The sequence below is a fragment of the Pezoporus flaviventris genome, unplaced genomic scaffold, assembly GCF_033815535.1.
Source record: "Pezoporus flaviventris isolate CSIRO_AGI_PZ_B2104156 unplaced genomic scaffold, CSIRO_AGI_Pfla_v1 ptg000029l, whole genome shotgun sequence".
In the NCBI taxonomy this organism is placed as follows: Eukaryota; Metazoa; Chordata; class Aves; order Psittaciformes; family Psittacidae; genus Pezoporus; species Pezoporus flaviventris.
Genome location: NW_026892577.1, coordinates 17,104,355 through 17,119,648, shown reverse-complemented (window position 1 = coordinate 17,119,648; position 15,294 = coordinate 17,104,355). Strand labels below are relative to the sequence as shown.

At 42.1% G+C, this 15,294-nt stretch overlaps 1 protein-coding gene across 2 annotated transcripts in view; it reads right to left on the bottom strand.

The window, feature by feature from the left end:
* Positions 1 to 3,666: 3,666 nt before the first annotated feature.
* Positions 3,667 to 15,294, bottom strand: part of LOC133272284 (cytochrome P450 2H2-like) — a 38,543-nt gene continuing 26,915 nt past the window's right edge. Inside the window, exons 1-10 of one of the 2 annotated variants that reach the window (XM_061459306.1) lie at positions 10,376 to 10,615; positions 9,758 to 9,920; positions 9,126 to 9,275; positions 7,558 to 7,718; positions 7,022 to 7,198; positions 6,504 to 6,645; positions 6,031 to 6,218; positions 5,445 to 5,586; positions 4,698 to 5,018; positions 3,667 to 4,169 (exon numbers count right to left, since the gene is read on the bottom strand). In XM_061459306.1, coding sequence (XP_061315290.1) covers positions 4,837 to 5,018; positions 5,445 to 5,586; positions 6,031 to 6,218; positions 6,504 to 6,645; positions 7,022 to 7,198; positions 7,558 to 7,718; positions 9,126 to 9,275; positions 9,758 to 9,920; positions 10,376 to 10,555 — 1,485 coding nt within the window. In that variant the 5' untranslated portion in view covers positions 10,556 to 10,615 and the 3' untranslated portion in view covers positions 3,667 to 4,169; positions 4,698 to 4,836. Of the gene's footprint in view, positions 4,170 to 4,697; positions 5,019 to 5,444; positions 5,587 to 6,030; positions 6,219 to 6,503; positions 6,646 to 7,021; positions 7,199 to 7,557; positions 7,719 to 9,125; positions 9,276 to 9,757; positions 9,921 to 10,375; positions 10,616 to 15,294 lie in introns of those variants that run through there. The other variant, XM_061459307.1, reaches the window with a different exon arrangement.

The following is a 15,294-nucleotide window of genomic DNA, read 5'->3' as shown; positions in this document are numbered from 1 at the left end:
TATTCTTTGGTGCAGGGGCAGATGGGTGTAGAGGTCATAGCAATACATTTCATGACGAGCTCCTTCACCTATTCCAGATGCATTTGGGCAATGTATAAACAGGTATTAGGGTGTGAGTGAAATTCTGTACTTTGAATTAAATGAAAAGATCATAGAACAGGCCAGATCAGAAGGGATCTTGAAAAATCATCTGATGCAAACCTTTGTGGGAAAGTAAGCCTACCCCTGCCTGCAGCAAACATTGATACAAGAGGCACTGACACAATGCCAATCTGAGCAGAGACATTGCCAGCCCAGAGCACAGTTCAGGTTCTGCAAACCCTCCAGTGTTGGAAGAAAACAGAGATATTTCAGGGTAAGGTGTGACTCAGTGAAGCCATTCCTGCATTTAGTTCTTGTTAAAAACCAGACTGGGTGCATTTGTAAATGTTGCAGTCAAGCCTTTGAGACTTGAATAATCAATGTTTGCTCTAAAGTTCCCAGCTAATAATTTTGGAGAGAATGAACACTTCAAAAGTAATCCTTTTCCCCACCTCCTGTGGGGTGTGACCTACCCCACACAACTTGGACAGCAGCAACTTCTTAAGAGGGTGTGTGGGATGTTCCCAGTACAGAGAATGCTCTGAGTCTGCTGACCAGCTGCAGGTTGCAGCCTAGATAGGCTGGTTCTGGAGATCCTTATCACTTCTCATTTATCTAAACTACAGACAGCTTTCTGTCTCTCTGCTGGTATTTACTAGATTTCAGCTCCCCCTAGTTCTTAGTGGGTACTGAATGCTTAACACCCTTTGACAGATGAAACATCCCTGTTCTGCCAGTAGATGAATAAAAAGTTCTGCTCAGAAGCTGACACAACATGGATCATTTCTATAGCATTTTGAGTCCCCACCAGAGAACCTGAGAAAATCTAGGGAACATAAACCATGGGTTCCAAGCTTCCAAGAAGGACACATTTTGTGGTGCATTTTGTGAATGTGGCAATGTATTGCATCCCTGTGCTCCACACCAATTGGGGAACAACTATATACATCCAACTGTCACTGAGTTTGGAGAATATCCTGTCAGATGCAGGTCTGGTCCTAACCACCACATATACTGCTGACTTAAGAAGTCAGTCGCTAGTTCTAGTCCTCATGCAACTGCTCTGTCTTGGCAGCGTAACAAGATCAGGGAGAGATCTTAGTCTGCCACAGGCAGATCAAGAGCATTGTAGACAGCACTTTAGTTTCTACAAGTGTGTGCATTTGTTTAGCCAGATGTGAAAATACCCATGCTAGGAGAGAGCAGATACATGTATTTGTTCTGAGAATAAAGACTTCAAACCCAAACCATGGTGGTTTCCTGTGTGCTCTCTCACTGAGCTCCGTCTTGGATGAGAAAATGTCAGTAAGGGTTAATACACTGAGAGTGTCAAGAAGACCCCCAGGAGTTCCAGAGCAACTCTTACCACATCAAATCCTACTTTTTACTTTCCCCTAGACAACTCAATATCATTATTACCTGAAAATACAAGTAACATGAGGGGGCACTGACTGCTTTTTCTCATGGTTTTCTGCTTCTGAATGTTGTTTCCAATCAAGAAAGCAAAAAGGACAGAAGAAATCATAAGCTCTGCCATTTATGGGAAGGAAAAGACACTTCAGGAGCAACACCTGCAAAAAGAGATCTAGCAGTAGGTAAGTCTAAGAAGGTGAATACACCATTAGCAGCTTGGATTTGGGGAGCTGAGCCAAAATATGTGGTTCATCTTGCAGGGAGCACGTCAGGAAAGAGCAGGAAAATAATGGCAAAGGCAGAGACAAATTAATCTCTTCCAGAAAATCACTGGGGAGCTCAGTGGTTAGGATAGAGTGGTTAGGATAGTGGTTAGATGTTTCACTGCCACTGCGAGAAACAAAGGTGACGTTACTTACCACACGGTGTGAGGTCCTGGCAAGTCCCATCAGGGTGCCTGCTCCTTCTCTATGTCTTCAGTATGGATGTTATGGACAGAGTAAAATATCCTCCCTGCTTTCTCCCATTGCCAGATCCTTTTCTTTCCTTCTTCCCTGTACAAACCTGGATCTCTCTTATGTCAGCAGCTGCCTAGGAAAGCAGTGGCAAATGCTGGTGTCTGCTAACAAATCCACCAGAGGCTTAGAGCTTGGCATGTATCGCTCTCCTGCCTCAAGAAGAAGTGAACCTGCCATGCAAAACCAAAAGTGCTGAGTGTATCAAGGCAAGAGCTGTGTCTAATGTCACCAAATAGATGGCACAGCTCAGTTCTGTCATTCTTGCTCAATATCAGTAATAGCTGTTCTCTAACAGTGCTGCTGGAGAGCTGAATGTGCTAGGAGGTGGCCAGCAGGAGCAGTGAGAAAGCCTCAGGGAAGAAGGACTCAAACACGAACTTGTGCAGAGGGAGCTTCTTTGTGCCATTCCACCTAAGCATGTATTTAAACCAAGAGGTGATATAATGCAAAGGCAGAAGTACTCAGCACAAACCAGCACACCATATCCAAGTGGCAGACTTTGGTTTGGGATTTGCTTTCACGCAGACAAGGATAAATGAGGGCTGGTTGAAACAAACAAGCAAAAAGACAATTGAAACATTAGTGATATGGTGTTGGTGCCAGCACTCAGAACTGTGATTGCCCGTGATTACCAGCTGTGTTGGAAAAGTGGTCCTGGTAGGGGAAACGAGGGCTCATCTTGCTGGTGCTGGTATTGTCCAAATCTGGAAGCAGATAGATTTTAATATCGTATTGCTGCCCTCTAGTGCTTTGGAAAAGAATTTACCCGCAATTACTAGCCCTAAACAGGTGCTGGGTGAGGGAAGCATGCATTCTCCAGGAATGAACAGAAAGCAGCGAAATTATTAGCAAGATCTATAAAGGCAAAGGGTAAATACAGATCTGAGTGGGCATAAATTCATAAAGCCATCTATTATTTCAAATCAGCTGCATCTGTTTAGAATACCCTTAGAATCTTACCCACTTGTGTTTCCAGTATCAACAGACAATCAACAAACAGGACTTCTGCCTTCCCTTTACTGTATCCTGAGGCAAAGGCTGGTAGTCGCTGAAGATAAGGTGGCTATGGCAGATTATCCACAACACTCAAAACTGCTCTTGACACTGAAACTAACAGGTGGTACAGGGACACTCAACATATAGATACTAGATTATCTTCTGACCCCAACGATAACTTCAGGTCAGCAGTCAGAACATCTCTTATGGTCTCTCAAATACACTTCACATACCTCTACATTGCATTGCTGCACCTCTCCTGTGGCTAAGGAAAGCTCATTAAAATAAACTACTTGCAAAATAATCTCTACTCACATGTGCTTAAAAAGACAAAACAAACCAAACCCACATGAACAAATACTTCAAACACTGCTGCTTCTGATCTTACAAGTGATAGCACAGGCCTGTGAGAAGCAGCTGAAAATAATCACAGCTGGGGTTCTGGTAAAGTGTTGTAGGGTCAGTCGACCCTTCCCCAACCTTGTTACTGACAGTGGAAATTTCCAAGGTTTTTGGCCAGCTCTGACTTCAGTCCATAATATGTTTCATATAAATGAGTGAAATAAAACAGATACGTACAAGACATTTGGGATTATAGGGCTTGTAGAAGCAGGTTTTTCATTGAATGGTGTTCTTCTGGGATCATAGATAAACAACATTTCAGCATTCTACGTCTTTATTTTGCAATATATATCGTAATTTCACAAAACTTCATTATAATCACAGAGGAGAGGACCCATCTGCCCAGTCATTGTTAAACTCCATCCCCACCATAGGAGACAATATGTACTGGGGCAAGAATAGAGGAGATGATCATCTTTTAACAGAAAAATTCCCACTGGTTTATGCTTTGCAGTACAAACAAAAACTGAGAATACGGAAGAGAGAGATACCTGAGGCAGGGTCTGTGGAAACCGTGGAATAGAAGTGTCTGGTCCTGCTGTGCTGAGAGGATCAAGTGACAAGGACAGCAGCAGCAGTGCTCTCAGAGCACTAGTCCACACACCCTGACTTGTCAGGTTGTCAGAAGCCTCACCCAGGAAAGGTGTGCACAAAGGAGAGCCTCTCTCCTCTTGCACAAGAAGCTGTCTCCTTCCCTATGTAGTTGCTTCCTCTGTCTCTTGTTTAGAGCTGGCCATGATGATTATAAAAGTGTGGCAACTGAGGCACGGACGTCAGTTGTGATGCAATCGAAACCATTTATTGAGCAAGCTTACAGTCTTTTTATAGACCCTTGCCTAGCGGTTTGTAATTGTTAGTGTCTGTTAGTTTCTTTTTAGTACCTTTTGCAACATCATACCCTTTTCTCAACCAATCACATTATTGTTCATGTGCCTTTGCTTGAACAACTTATTTGTTCTCAGATGTATAAGCACATTTTTCTGTTACCACTTTCTGCTACTTTATTACTTTACATTTTCCTTGAACACACGTTCTTTTGTCCCCTCAGTCCACATTGGAGACTTTCATTAGCTCCTGGGGAAGTCCCAGGTACAACATTACATCTTTGTCTTCAGTAACTTCTTTGTTTCAATATCTACAGTTCTCGGAGATTTATCTCGGTGTTCTAACTTTGACTTCTCTTGACTCCTGTGGTTTGCAGCTGATGAGGATCAGGATGTTCGTGCTGTCATTGAGGTTTGCTGGCGCAGCTTCTTCTGCAGCATTCCCCACATAAAAGCACCATACAATTTTTTTGATTAAACGTATTTCTTTCTATAAAGTATCTTGCAATGATCTGAGTGTTTCAGTCTCAACAGATTAAGAAATGACTGTCATTCAACCAGGGCTTTCATGAGTGTGGTATGTGACAACAATCTTCACTTAGTTAGCGTGGAATAAAAGAGACCTCATACGGTCGGGGTATACTAGCTGCAGAGGTAATTAATGGGGCAATGTCAATGTCCTTGTGATCCACAACAGGTTTCAAAGTAAAGTTCTGCAGGATGGATGTTAGAAATATGAATAGCTCCATCCGGGCCAGACCTTCTCCTGCACAGATGCGTTTTCCTACAAGTGGAAAACAAGAAAATATGAGGAAGAGTGGGGTACCATTGTTCCATGAAAGTTCAGGCATCTCAGAATGGACATGCAGCATTTTGGGTGAGTAAATTAAACTAGGGGCTTAGTGTCAAATACAATGAAAGCGCTCAGTGAGCAAAGGCAGTTTGAAGGCTTTGGTTTCTCATTTTCTGCTTGGAGAGAGAGTTGTGTGGATGAGTCCTACTTTGTACATCTCATCTTGTAGAATGCATTGGAGGAATTTCTGTGATTTTTAAAAAGGAAAGTCAGCTGAAACTCTAGTGCAGGGATCAGAGCTGCCAAGAAGTGACTCTAGTGAATCACCAGACATCACTGTACAGGCCATGGTGACAGAGCCACTATAGAGGTCTTAAGAGAGGATAGCCTAGTATATGAAATAGAAAGAGATCTTACCTGCAGAGAATGGCATGAAGAAGTCACTCTTTTTAAATGTGCCATTTGCATTCAGGAAATGTCCTGGGTCAAATTTTTCTGGATTTGGAAATTCTTTGCTATCATGTAGGACAGGAGTCAGCAGAGGAAATATCATTGTGTCCTGAATTAATAATGAGAGGGATAAAATGTTAAACTGGAGACATTTTAAAGCAAAGCAGCATTGAGAATTTCCCAGAACTGAGTAGAAGGGTAGTCAAAGTTTAACCACTTTAAAATAAGCATTTAATGACTCAAAATGCATGCCATTAGTATGGTAAAGTTGGGCTTCTTGGGGGAATTTTGATGGTGAGTCTGATTAGATTATTGAATATAATTAGAATTTTGCTTATATCTACATGAAAAATAAAATCAAATAGAAAGCCATCTCCCTCTTCACACAGAGGACTAAATGCTTCTTAATTTTTTTTTTCCTTTTTTCAGGTACAAGGCATTAAACTCAATAACATCCAGGATTTCTTTGCAAACAGCGTTATTCGAATTCTGGATCGAATTTCAGTGAATAGAACACACCATTGTTTTCAAAAGATTATGAACTCCTTCAGACCTTTGGAATAAAATAGTTTCTGAACTTGGTGTCTTTGATCACGGCATGTGGGACATTAAGTGGAAGGAAATCAATGAATCTCTGGATTTCATGGATCACAGCATCTGTATACGGCATCTGACTCCGATCTGCCATGCAGGGGCTTCGGTCTCGGCCGATCACACGGTCAATCTCCCTCTGAACTTTCTCTGTTAGGAAATAAGTAAGTGTTGAATGGTCAAGTCCCACATCTGTTTGCCTAAACCTCTCCCCATGTTTACAGCAAAACTTGCTTTTAGGGCACCATCAATACAGGAATGTACTTAGTAGTAGTATCTCTTTTCTGTGAATAGAACTTAGAGTAATACACATGTCTACACTGCAAATGAAGGGTTCCTTAGTCAGGGAACCATTGCCACATGTGGTAGTGACAGGAATTGTCCAAACTGATCCCATGACCTGCTAAAGTTTTTATTTATTTCCTTTTCTATTACCTTGTATCTCTGGGTATTTCTGGAGAATCAGAAGTGCATGTCTCAGAGTTGTGCTGGTGGTCCCTGTTCCTGCAAGGAACAAGTCAAGTGTGGATCTGGTCAGGGACTCAACTGTGAATACTGAGTGACCATTCTCTTTCTCCTGGAGGAAGATTTGGTAGAATGTTTTCAGAATGACAAATGTAAGCATTTTGTTTAAAAAGGAAAGTCCTGTACCCATAATGTATGTTTTTAAACACATCTCATGTCCTTTCACAAATATGACCCTCACTTTTCAGAACACCAGCATTGATGGCATTTTTAGTAAATAAAAGTATGAATAGGTTTTTAAATATGTGAGGAGCATGGAATTCCATCAACTTTGGACGGCTAGTTGTTAATTTGGTGTTTAAAAGTCCTAGATAAGAAAGTGGAGAGGACAGTTTCCCCTTGTATTTGCAAAAGCCCAGTGCCCTGCCACAACTGGGAAGAAGTGGGGGTTTTCTTATAAGCCTGTAAATCTCTAGCTCTTACATTACCTGGTCCATTTTGTTAAGAAAAGCATCAATGAAATCTCGAGGACAACTAGGATCCCAGGTTTCCTGATGTTGTGCTATCATTTCTAAAATAAATTTATCAACTTCATCAATATTTTTCAACATTTTTTGATGAGGCCCAGGTAAAAACTCCATGAGAGTTGGGAAGAAATTGTATAGCTGTAAAAAGAAAATGATGGAAAAGCACATTCTGATTAATGTGGAGAGCATAAAATGTTCCCTAACTGTTAACTATGAAAATGAGGTAATTCAACTGTTTCGGAAGAGTTATTTTTCAACTGGAGTTTAATGCCTTTTACTTTATTGTTTCACTATAGTCAAGGACAGATTTCACTTGAGCAACTTTTGCAATTATATCCTTCTTTGGCTTTCAGAAAATTTATCCAAATTTGGGAAAATCCAATCCAATTAAAAATAGTATCATGAATAATTCTCCATTAATAAAATATTATCATCATTAACAAATGTATTTGTTAATTATTATAATTAACAAATGTATTCAATTTAACTGTACACACCTGTGTTTGTATAGTATTCTGGTACTCATTGTTTTCATCTAGCAAATAAATTAAAGTTAAAAATTTCTTGTCCTCATAGTCAAACCTATCCCCAAAGACAATGGAGCAAATGATGTTGGAGACAGCGTGGGTCAGGAATCTGCCAGGGTTGAAGGCTTTCTCTGCAACAACAACAACAAAAAGGAGGTACAGAATCACAGAATCAGAAAATAGTTAGGGTTGGAAAGGACCTTAAGATCATCAAGTTCCAACTCCTCTGCCATGGGTAGGGACACCTCACACTAAACCATGTCACTCAAGGCTCTGTCCACCCTGGCCTTGAAAACTGCCAGGGATGGAGCATTCAAAACTTCCCTGTGCAACCCATTCCACTGCCTCACCACCCTTACAGTAAAGAGCTTCTTCCTCATATCCAGTCTAAACTTCCCCTGTTCAAGATTTAACCCGTTACCCCTTGTCCTGTCACTACAGTCCCTAATGAAGGGTCCCTCCGCATCATCCTTATAGGTCCCCTTTAGATACTGGAAGGCTGCTATAAGGTCTCCACACAACCTGCTTTTCTCCAGGCTGAACAACCCCAACATTCTCAGCCTATCTTCATACGGGAGGTGCTCCAGTCCCCTGATCATCCTTGTCTTTTTTTTCAGTACTTCAGGCATCTTCCCCTCTTCTGACACTACAGGGAGCTTTGCATCCTCTTGAGACCCAGAGTTTTGCAGTCCTTTGAAAGGATGGTGAAGGGCTTACTCAATTTTTTCTTCTCTACTGGAAATGAACTCATTTCCCTGTATAAGTCGTTTAAGTATCTCTTTTGACCTGTTTTCAGGAGAGCATTGGTCTGAGTGGCTTGGTTTCTTTCCAGATGACACAAGTTTCTTTCCAGATGACACATTTCCAGATGACACACATCTGTCTTGTGTCATCTGAACTTACAGTTTATTAGAAATGGCCTAAAGATTCCCACCAAAACCTAATGAAACCAGAAGGACTTTGACTGAGCCGTGTCTTTAGGTTATTGCACCCTGTTTATGAACTCTATTGGTGTAACACCTACTGTATATCCCTCTCCTAGGGATTTGAATGCCTGTGATCAAAGTCTAGTTTTGATAGCACAGCTATCCAGATGGAGTGGACCCAGACTGAAATATCTGTAAATGAGGTCTCTGATCACCCTTTCCTTCAAGATCCACCAAGAGATTCAGGAGACAAGGCAAAGAAGTGTACGATGTTTAGCTACATGGCAGTCCCCAGCCTTGTCTGCATGGCTGAATTCCACCAAATGGCCTTGGGGCCAAGCCATTCCCTTTGCCACTTCTGGTCTTGTTCTTCAAGAACTGGTTAAAGGATGCTTTCTAACACCAGTCTCCTATATTTATCCCTCCATGCTGTCACAGTGTCTTTGACTGACCCACTCCCAGCAGTGGTAACACTGGCTTTTGGAACAGGGAGCAGAAACTGCAGCCATATGCCCACTTCTTGGGTCATAGATTTGGTGAAGCAGCACTACACCCTCCTTGTCTTATTGCAGATACGCAGGGTGTCCCAGTAAGCACAAACGCTAGTCCTACCATGTGTGTTCCTGATCCTCTCCACCAGAAAATGAGCTTCCTCCTGGATTCGCTCCTCAATGCTCCTCTTCCCCATCCCAAAATCCCTCAGGGTGGTGAGTGCAAATCGTCGGAGCTGCTTCCAGGTCTCCCCATTGCTGGTTACAATGCCTGATGAAGGAAAAATAGACCTCCATGAGGAAACAGATACATGTTCAAGGCCAGGTTGGATGAAGCCTTGCATGGCATGGTTTAGTGTGAGGTGCTCCTGCCCATGGCAGGGAGGTTGAAATTTGATGATCTTAAGGTCCTTTCCAAGCCTAACTATTCTATGATTCTATGATTTTCAGAAATGGGAGAACGAACTTAAGTTCTTAGAGGCACATTTGATGAGCAAACTTCTAGCCAGAATTTGAAACATGCTGAATATAGAAAGGCACTCAGTGAAACCGGACTGGGACCTTCGAGAGTTCTCCAGGGGACCACTTTACTCAAGGGTCTAAGTGATGAGTTGGGCTTTTAGTCTTCTGTTGCTAAAAGTACTAAATGAAATCCACCATTCCCTCCTCCACTGCCCTCTCAGCTGTTCCTCTTCAGTGTTGCTGAAGCACTGAAAGCCTTAGCTTTGTGTGCTAACGTGACGGGAGACATACCTGTGCCTTTGAGGAGTCTTTTAAGGAGTGGTAGGCTGCCTCTTCCGCTGAAGTCATCTGCCTGATCAATCAGAGCTTCTTTCACAACATCATAGCCATACAGCACCACAATCTTTTGTGGGCCTAAATGTATTGTGAAGACAGGACCATACTTCTCACTAAGCTGTAGGAAAGAGGAACACAAAGAACAGCATACCACAGCTGTCCCTATAATCTACTGTGCCCCAGACCTCTGGAAAGTGGATGAGTAAATCAGTGGAGAGTCACTTCAGCCTTCTACTGATTAAGAGGTGTTGGGCCCAGGAGGAATGTAGTGAATATAGCAAGAACATCAGCTGCTTGATTGCAAATCCACTGCAAATTGCAGTACTGCCATGGAGTCAGCACAGGACTCATATGATTATTGCAAATATATAGCACTCCATAGACTTAGATATTATAGTATTAGAATACATAGATTTCAGAAGCATGCATTTCTGAGAAACCTTTTGTTTTCTGTTTGAGTCTGACATTTGGTCAATGCAAATTAAGCTGGTGAATTAAATTGAGACAGTCTAGACTTGACTTTGTTTTATATGCAATGGAGACAACATAGGAAAGAAGGAGACAGTCCCTTACCTTTCTCAAGCTCTCAGGCAAGTTCTTTGGGTTCAGCTGGAATATGTTTCCAGCAAGGGGGAGTGCGATGGGACCAGGAGGCTGCTTCCCATTTTGTGACATGTTTCTCCATGTGGCGATGAGAAGAAGACATGAGATGCAGATCAGCAAGAAAATAGTGGTCATTCCCAGGAGCTCCATGGTGAACTGAGGAAGAGAAGTTAAGTGTCAGAAGAGTCTGATGTTGGACCTGTAAATCCGTCCAAATTTATATGCCATGAATCCAAAGCACATGGATGAAATTATCCAATAGTGCCTTCCTATTCCTTCTGAGATACGAGATTACTTATTAATCAGCTCAAGATAAGAATGAACAAACTATGGATGAACTCCTTGTTTATATAATATTTTTACCTCTTCACCTCTGGTTAATAATTCATGCAGGAATAAAGAAGTTACGTTCTAATGCTGTCAAACAAACTCCAAATGCATAGCTGCTTTATATGTGCTTAAACTCTGTTTGCCCTCATGCCAAGATTGACATCTGCCAGCCCCTCTAGTATCTGAGCACAGTGGAGGCAGGTGTGATTGAAAAAGGGCATCACTCCACGTTTTTCCTAGGCATTCCACCTCCATTTCTAGAATGAACTTTTGCAATTGTAGCCAAGTCACCCATGCAGATTGTGAGGAGTACACACCGCTTGTCCTAATCTGATATTTCAACCAGACAAACCATACTATCTACAACATTTGTATGTTCACAGATTCTCCCCAAACCACAGATTCCTGCAGCAACCTGCAGTCTCCTTTCTGATGCTTCTAGAAACTGGTTGAAGATCCATAGAAGTCGTGAAGATCCACAGAAGTTGTGAAGGTAACCGAAATATAAAGGCACCCTGAAAAGAGCTTAAAAGAACCATTGCTTTAATTAATATTATTTGATAGTATGTAAAATTTTAAATAAATACTCTGCTTCCCACTTCTTCTCCAACAGGAATCCAACCCCCTACAAGCAGGGTGAGAACAGTGTATGTTTTCTGGTAGAGAAGTAGAGCAGATTGAGTCACTTGAGACCAAAGAGCTGATCCCAGGACTCAGTTGTCAAATGTTGTCTGTATATCAAGGCCTATTTCTCTCCACACACTGGAGAGGGAACTCATCCAGACTTTCAGGCAATTAAATCAGATGAGACAGATCCTCAAGCAAATGACAACATCAGGGACCATTTCAGTTCATCTGAGGCAGGAAAGCAGGCTCTGCCACCTGCTAGCACTCACGGCATCCCACTACATCTTTTATGACACATAAACAAAATTATACTCACCCATTTGGTGGTATGATATTCGTATGAAGTCTTAAAACTTACAAGAAGATATATATATATAAAGCAATATATTCTTATATATCATGTCATATCAATCTATCCATCTACATCTTTTTTCTCTCCCAGAAAATGAAAGGCATTTTCTTTCCTGCACCATCTCATTGACTTATATCTTGCATCCACATTGGTTCAATCAGTTGTTTAGTGCTCACATCCGCATTTTCATGTGTACAAAAATAGCCAGATTTACAGTGAACACCAGACTTTGTTTGCTACTGAGCTGTCAACATGGGACATAAAGGATGGGCAGGTTTTATCTTTAGTCCAATTAGCTGAGGACTAACAGATTCTACAGCAGCAAGGAAAGAAACATTTCCCACCTACATTTCGATATTAAAAAGCTAGGTGTACAAATCACCTAGTCTCCCCTGTTAGCACAGAAGCAGTGATACTTCCAGAGGATGGGTCATCTGACTGTTCTTATGCTCCTATGTTAGTGTGAAATGAGTCAGTTGTCACTGAAGGAGTTTATTTGTTGTCCCCTGACTAAAAAGGGAGGCTCAGGAGACTTGTACAAATTAATGTGTCTAATTGCTAGGGATCTGTTTTGAGGCAGATGACACTGATTCACTGTGCATCTCTCCTGGTCCTGATGACGTTCTTTATCAGCAACAAATTCTGCAATTTCTGGCACAATGGGCACTGCTCTGAATACCGCACGCAAGGTAACTGAAAACCAGAAGTGTTCAGATGAGTGAAATTGAGATGAGCCTTCTAGGCTGTGCATGGAAGAACGACTATGTCACGAAAACAGTCAGTTTTATTGTCATCAAGGAAAACCAAAAATATTTGTATTTCCTTTTCCTTTACTCTTACAGAGAAGGAGCCTTGCATTCCTCTATTGGCAGCCCTGAAATTTCTGTGAAGCCCAAAGCACCAGAAAACCAGGAAATTGCTCCAGCATCACTCCCACATCTGGACACATCTTTTTTATTGCTCATCTAATTACTTGCATAATCCCTGAAGTGTTTAAAACTGGTGTTGGGATAAAGGCAGAACTCCCTAGAGGGATCTGTGAGTTTCACTGGATAGAGATTTAACTTGCAAAGGTCTTGGGTCACCTCCGATGGCAGAAACATAGGAATTATTTGAGTATGAAAGGCTATTTGAGAATGAAACGATCATCTGAGTTTGAAAGACCCATCCTGATATGGTTCACATTCAGAAGAAGCACTTGAGAAACTCTGCTTGCTTCTCATTGAGGTATAAAAGCAGATGCTGGGGCCTCTGCTCTTGCTATGAAATGGCATCATTCTCTGGGTCCACCTGTGAGTTTGAGCTCAGATTGACAGGGTGGGGTGCCACTGCATGAACTGATCTTTCAAAATCCAGGCCTTCCTCTCAATGTCTTCTGGAGGCTGTTGTTTTACTGGGCCTGCCTGGAGGCTTCTTTGGGCCAGCTCCTGGGGTCCCACCCTGTGTTTGTATGTAGCACTTAACCTGGGACCTGCACTTGCTGTTTAATTCACCTGCTTCTGTTCTCTTCCAGATTGGGTCTGTGTGAGAAAGAACACCTTATTGTCAAACAGCTCCAGCACAATCCAAAACATAGACTCATACCAGCTGCTATGAAGAAAATTTACTCTACCCAAGGCAAAACCAGCACAGCAGGTTAGCAGAGTAACCTGTGGAAATCATCCTGCCTGTTCTGCTGTGAATAACAACCTCTCAGCTACTAAACTCCTACTGCTTTCAAAGAGGACTTTTGTTTGAGCCTTATAAAAAATCACAGCATCAACCTCTGCCTTACTTCTGGCAGCAATTTGACGAAGGATCTGCTGTGATCAGCAGGAATTAAGGTTCAGTGCTAAGTTCAGCATTCAAGAATTTATGTAACAACGCCCACAATTGTAACATGCTACACAGCTAGTACAAGAGATAAGATGCAAACCACATCATTAGTTTTCAGATCACAGAAATGACATTTGACCAGCTAGCTCAAAAACCTTGGTTAAGTATTAATGTATGAACTTACAGGACCCATAACATAATTCAGCTGGAAAGGATGAAATCACTAAATTTCTTTAGTCATTTGCAATACATGGCAAATTGCTTGTTTAGCCTCCAAAAGATCAAGGAGGTTAACCTGACAGCAGCCTTCATGTGACCTGAACTGTGGCTTCACCATCAGTAAATCACTATGTTGCTGGCATACCCCATCATCTCTGAAGAAAGCCAAGATGCTTAACTCTAGACTGTGGTCAGCATTAAGAAAGAACAGGTGCTCCCCGAAGTCAGGCAGAAAAGGTCAGGAAACAGGAAAAGTCAGTCCCAGTGCTAGACATGGTGATGGGAGGCACCACAGTGAAGGCTGCCAAAATTCAAAGGTGTCTGAGCTTAGCTGAGCTCCTGAGATTGCTGAGGGCAATGCTGATTGCCTGCATAAGCAGTGGGGTCCATCCTGAACCAAGCTGCAGAACTACCCTTGTGTAGAGCAGGTCACTCAAAAGGTCCATGTCCTGGGAGACAAAAGAATTGAAAAGGCAACTTTATCAGCTGTCCCTAACTATAACACTGCCATCATGGGCAGAGTGCCCACTGTGATATCTGCAGGAGATCTCACTATTGGCTATTCCTCTCATCAGGATAGGCTTCCAGACAAGTTCCCACAGATGGATTTACACATTTTCTTACCATTTTGGAGGCTCTTTTTTTTGAATGAAGAACATTTCAGAAACCATCAGCATTTTAACTTCAAGTTGCCAGGTATTAGTATCTGTCTGTTGGGCTTTTCTCCGAACTGCGCCAAAATGCAGCAAGTAGTTAAAAGTGTAAATCGTGTTTCTCTACTCCAAATGGTAATGGAGGAAATACAGTATAAATTGAGGAAGAGGGGCTGTGTCAGAAAATGGAAGAAAGTGAAGGAAGTGTGTTTAACATACTTCAAGTCAAAGAGAAGTGCAGAGAGCCCTGGACATGGTTGAGGGTACTGCCTCGGAGAGACCTTTCTCTATGGAAGCTAAACTGGTGAGTCTGCAATGGGGCTATGGGGTACAAGGAAAGAGATGGGTGAGCCAGGGAGGACCAGTTTTGCCTTGGCCATAGACCCCAGGTCATTCGCTGTGTGAGGCCCTATATCAGCAACATGGTGACAGAGGGAAAAGGAGAATTTGCAGGGTTGAGGAGGAGTTTCTAGGATGTCTTTTCTACTCATCACAGTGGAAATCAGCCATGAAATGTTCTACCTGCAAATGGTCACCTGAGGCACCATTCATGACCTGGATCCTACAAGGAATAAGAACTTGCATCAACTCACAAGCAGTACTGGATAGCAGATGAACAGCAAGTGCTTTCTGTGCAGGACACAATCACCAATAGCTTGGAAGGTGACGTGAAATATGAACTTGTCAATGCACCAAAGCCAGAATTCACTTGATCAAAGCAAGATGGGTGTGTACTTCTGTCTGAAGTGAGTTTTCCCAAGCTAATCATAGTATTTGTTTTTCATTTAATGTTTAAAAGTGATTGGTTTAGAGCCCACAGGGATCATTATCTTCTGTGTCAGCTGTCCAGAATCACATCTTGATTCTCCTACCCTATCTCCTACCCCAGCCAA